The following is a 4708-nucleotide window of genomic DNA, read 5'->3' as shown; positions in this document are numbered from 1 at the left end:
GCACAATATACACCAGAAAACTATATAAGCAGCAATGATCTAAACCAGATCTGATGTCAGTCAATAACTTTTTATTTAGTTGAAAAATTATGGCTTCACCTAGTTATAAAGTTTATTTATTATTTCTTACTGTCACATATATTAAAAACAAATATTTACCAGTCGACTGGACTCTTAGAACAACTTGTCTCTACTGATTAGCTAACCATTTTTTCAACAGGTCAGGTTTGTCTAATAGAAAACTAAAAATAGTTAAATATATATATATATTTATTTATATTTACACGGTGTAAATAGTACATAAATCGGAGGGGAAAAATATCTTGTAAAATTTTACAAATTGTGCTCAATATTAGCATGATTAAGCAGAGAGCCACACTGTAAAACATACAGTAGCCAATATCTACTAACCAATTAAATAAATAACAGTGAATAAATAAGCTTTATAAGCTTATTTTAATTTTAAACGGTTAATTATTAGCTTCAGTTTCGGTCAGTTCACAGTCACATTAAGGTAAATGAGATAAAATATATTTGCTTAGGAAATTAGACAAGTTTTTCTGTTTCTCTTCTGTTGGTAAATCCATAACACACTTTCTGACTCTAAAATATTACTAATTTTGTTAATATTGTTATTAATAATTTTTTAACTGGACAGGCCTACAAAACAWGGCTGTTTTATCCCAAACTCTTAACAGTTTTATGAGTACCCAAATTTTCTGTACCCAATAAGGAGTTAGTAAAAAAAAAAATCTAATKTTTTTTATCTTTCTTCCATCTCCAATCAACAGATACCAGTGTCCTCTACAGATGACACAAGTTGTTGCATGATGAAAACTTCTCCCTCTGTCTCTCTGCGGGTCAAACGCAAAAATGTCCGTCAGATCAGAAGACATGTCTGCCTAAATAGAGTCAATGGTCAGGACATGGATGGCTCGCTGTGGAAGGTCCAGTCCAGTCAACGTGACAAAAGTTACACTAAAATGCCTACAACTACTATCATTCAGCGTCAGGAAATGACATCATACTTGCGTCTTTTTGGTAAATAAACTAAATGATGCGTTTGTAGTCGAGTAGTCTTACATGCAAGCTTATTATTAAAGGACTGGCATGGTGTTTGTGGTTTTAGATGATGACCTGATTCAAGACTTTCTGAGGATGGACTGTTGCTACAAAATGACAGACAAGGTAAAACTTACTTTAAAAAAACAAACCCTAATAAAGCTTTTTSTATTTATTCCATCTATTTTCCCATATTTCCTTAGTACCTTTTAGCCATGACCTTTGTGTACTTCAAACGGGCCCGCTTCACAGTTGACGAATACACAAGAAAAAATTTCTTCATTGCTCTGTAAGTTTAAAGATATTTTTATTTCAACATTTAGATCTTTTCTAAAAAAAGTCTAGATTTGCATTTTTGTTTCTTTTGGCCAGATTTCCTTCAACTTCTGTTGTCTGTGTTTAGTTACCTTGCCAACACTATGGAGGAGGATGAGGAGGAGAGCAAGTATGAAATCTTTCCATGGGCTCTGGGCAAGAACTGGAGGAGACGCTTTCCTCGTTTTCTCAAGCAACGAGACGAGCTGTGGGCTCGCATCCAGTACAGAGCTGCTGTCAGCCGGCGCTGCTGTGAGGAGGTGCAAATAGCTGTTTAAATATGAGGCTGATGAAGGGTGTTTTTCTGGGAATTTAGTTATCAGTTCCCRGAATGAGGCAATTTTTATATCCCTTTCACAATGCTTTTTGTGTGTTTTTCTGTCTCCCAGGTAATGGCCATTGTGCACCTTCACTTTGTGTGGCAGCGACAGAGATCTGATCACCACAGTGGTGCTCAGCGGCAGTACGGTGATCAAGACCAAGTTCGTTTTCCACGAGGGCCTTTTGCCTCACCTGTTTCCTGTTCCCTGTGTAACTGCGGCAGCAAGCTGCATCACATCTCCTCCTCCAGCGATGCTCCACCACAGGCTGTGGACAGCCCCTACCCACACCTGTTCACTACTGCCCTTGGTTTGGAGTTCACCCCAGTCAGGATCCCWGTCTCCCACAGGAACGCAGTGAAGGATACAAGCGAGCAACAGAAACCATGCTGCTTTTGTCCTGAAGAAGTTCCCAGTAGGTATCATTGACACTGGTTTAACACTATGCAAATCAATAATAATTTATCGTAGTAAATTATTATTTATAGTAAGTGATTAGGACTCGGTGCAGCAGCAGATGATCTGAGTCCAGAGTTCTCAGTTTGAAACCTTCTGGAACTCTTCTGTGTGACAGAGTGTGGATGGTTGTTTGTCTCTTTTATGTCCCTGATGGAGAATGGAGACCTGTCCAGGTGTCCCCTGCCTTCACCCAAAGGCATCTGGGACAGTCTCCAGCCCCGCTCTTACCCTAGTTAGGAACAAGGCGGACAGGAGAAGGATTTTTCTTTTATAGCAGGAAACAGACATTTKATTATAAAACAGGATTTATTTTACGCTAATCTGAGTGAGTTTAGTGTTCAGGGTTTCCCCTACATGTAATTGATCGTGGCGCACCGCCACGGCTAAATAAAAGCCGCCACATCTTCGGAATGAAGGTTTTTTTWTTTTATTTAATCAACGTAAAACGGGTTGACACAAGTCCGAGACAACCTATTTTCATTTCAGACAACCAGATCCCACCTCCTGGTTGTCTGGTGGACAACCTAGAAAAAAAGACCTCGATTAATGTTTTCCTCCGCGAGTGTTTGTCATTGTAAAAATGAACGGGAGAAAAAACTTGTTAAAGCCGTCCATCTAGGGATGTCTACCGTCTAACTGACGGTTCTTTCATCCAATAAAGAGAACCAGAGTCAAAGTTTTACCCAATCAGAACAGAGCAGGGTGGGTCGTGCAGTCTGGCTGACAGCGCTGCCTTTTCTCTCTCTCTGGGGGTCAGCTTCACTCAGCTTAGGTGAACACCTCCCGGGAAAGCCCTCAGCGTTTCCTAGACTATTTTCCATCGAGGATTATGTCATATTTTATATATATTATATGTCTAAAAGCACCTTGCAGAATTCCCCCTGTAATGCTGTGTGTTCACGAGCACAACAAAACCGCGACAGATCACCTGACTGGTTTTAAACCGAGGGCTGAGAGGCAGTTTGACCGCAGCTGCTGCACCTCTCCATGCACAGCACAGCTCCGACCAGCCCGGGACTTCATACATATCAACCCCTTCAGACGGTAACTTATATAATGAGCGTCAAATATCTGTAATTTGTGCAAAAAATCTGTATTAATCACACGCGGGCGGAGCGGAGGTGCAGGTGGACTGCAGCTGCATGGGGTGAGGGGGAGGGGGGTCTTTTAAAGCTCTGTCTATATTTGACTTATTTTTTTCTAAAATTACAGAGTTGTCTGAGTCAGTTTCAGATGTTTGTAGTTAATCATATCTTCTAAATTTAACCAGGTGTTTCAATGCCTTTAAATTACACTGTCAGTTTGGTTAAAAAAAACTGTCAAATAATTTAAATAATTTCAAATAAATATATCAAAGCTCCTCAGTTGAATACACTAAAATGATAGAAAAGATGTTTAAAAACCTCTTTCCTCAGAAAGTCTTCAGTCCTAAGAGAACACTAAACTGGAACTTTTAATAAGGTCATGTACACAGTTTACTCTTATTTGAATAAAAATGTTTGACCTGTAAGCAGAAAGCTTATTATGGATGTTGATTTTTGGTCTCCATTTCAAAGAGGATGAGGAGAAKGAGGGAGTTTTACWCAAGCAYCTCCTGAAACTGTCAACCTGCTGACTGAGAACATTTGTATATAGTAAACTTTGTATACATAACYATATACGTATTAAATTAAATTTCAATTTCCATTTAGGCACCCACCCATTAAAGGTCACCACACCACCACGGTTAAAAAAAAATCCTAGGGGAAACCCTGGTGTTGTTTGTAAATATATTTGACAGTTTTGTAGAAATGAAGACGTTTAAATGTTTATTCAAGATAAACCTGCTTCTTATGACTTGTAACGTTTTAAATAAAATATTATCAGTAAAATCCTCAAATCATGTCCTTTCTAATAATCATTAGAACTCTAGAAGAACTTTAACTGTTGTAGATATAACAGATAACAGTTAGAAAATGCAACTATCAAAAACTTCCTCTCAGTCACTGAGAATAATTTATTTACCACATTTTAAAGACCAATTATAATCTAGGCCCTTAAGGTTAATGCTCCTGAATGGGACCGTGTCTGACTGCGGTGTGTGTGTGTGAATGTGTGAGAGAGACAGGGAGGAGCTCAGCTCGGTTTTTGAGTGAATAATGGTAGGGGAAATGTTGCAAATAAACTATTAAGTCAATGATGCTTAGTTTAGTATGAGACAATACACCCAGTATTATTTGCATTAATTACTGAACAACAGTTGAAATTAGTTTGTAGTTTTAAACCTGGAATACTTTACTGACGCTTCCTCGTTGATTAATGTTCTGAAAATTTAAAACCGTCTTTATTGGTAGTTCTCCATCTTAAGATCTTTCAAAGCTTTTCTTGGACTTGGGCTGCTTTTTCACTCAACTGTTAGCTTAAAAACATGGCAAATTTTGGTTATCTGTGCAGTGTGTCCCTAATAACATTAGGAAATATGAACCAAAAAATTTACAACAGATGGAACAACATCTGTATGGGGGGAACAGCAAAGACCTGAAATGGAACTTGAGATGCAACACACTTCAGGT

The 4708-nt window shown here is 38.4% G+C and overlaps 1 protein-coding gene across 1 annotated transcript; it reads left to right on the top strand.

Moving 5' to 3' along the window:
• Positions 1-770: 770 nt before the first annotated feature.
• spdya (speedy/RINGO cell cycle regulator family member A) lies at positions 771-2112 on the top strand (the record flags this gene model as incomplete). Its single annotated transcript, XM_014009917.1, is given in 5 exon segments — positions 771-1041; positions 1130-1188; positions 1266-1351; positions 1466-1637; positions 1767-2112. Coding segments are annotated over 5 exon segments (877 nt in total), but the record flags the coding sequence as incomplete, so codon positions are not given.
• Between the last annotated feature and the right edge of the window lie 2596 nt (positions 2113-4708).

This window comes from Austrofundulus limnaeus, unplaced genomic scaffold (assembly GCF_001266775.1).
Source record: "Austrofundulus limnaeus strain Quisiro unplaced genomic scaffold, Austrofundulus_limnaeus-1.0 Scaffold2, whole genome shotgun sequence".
NCBI classification, from domain to species: domain Eukaryota; kingdom Metazoa; phylum Chordata; class Actinopteri; order Cyprinodontiformes; family Rivulidae; genus Austrofundulus; species Austrofundulus limnaeus.
This window is presented reverse-complemented; position numbering and strand designations above follow the sequence as displayed.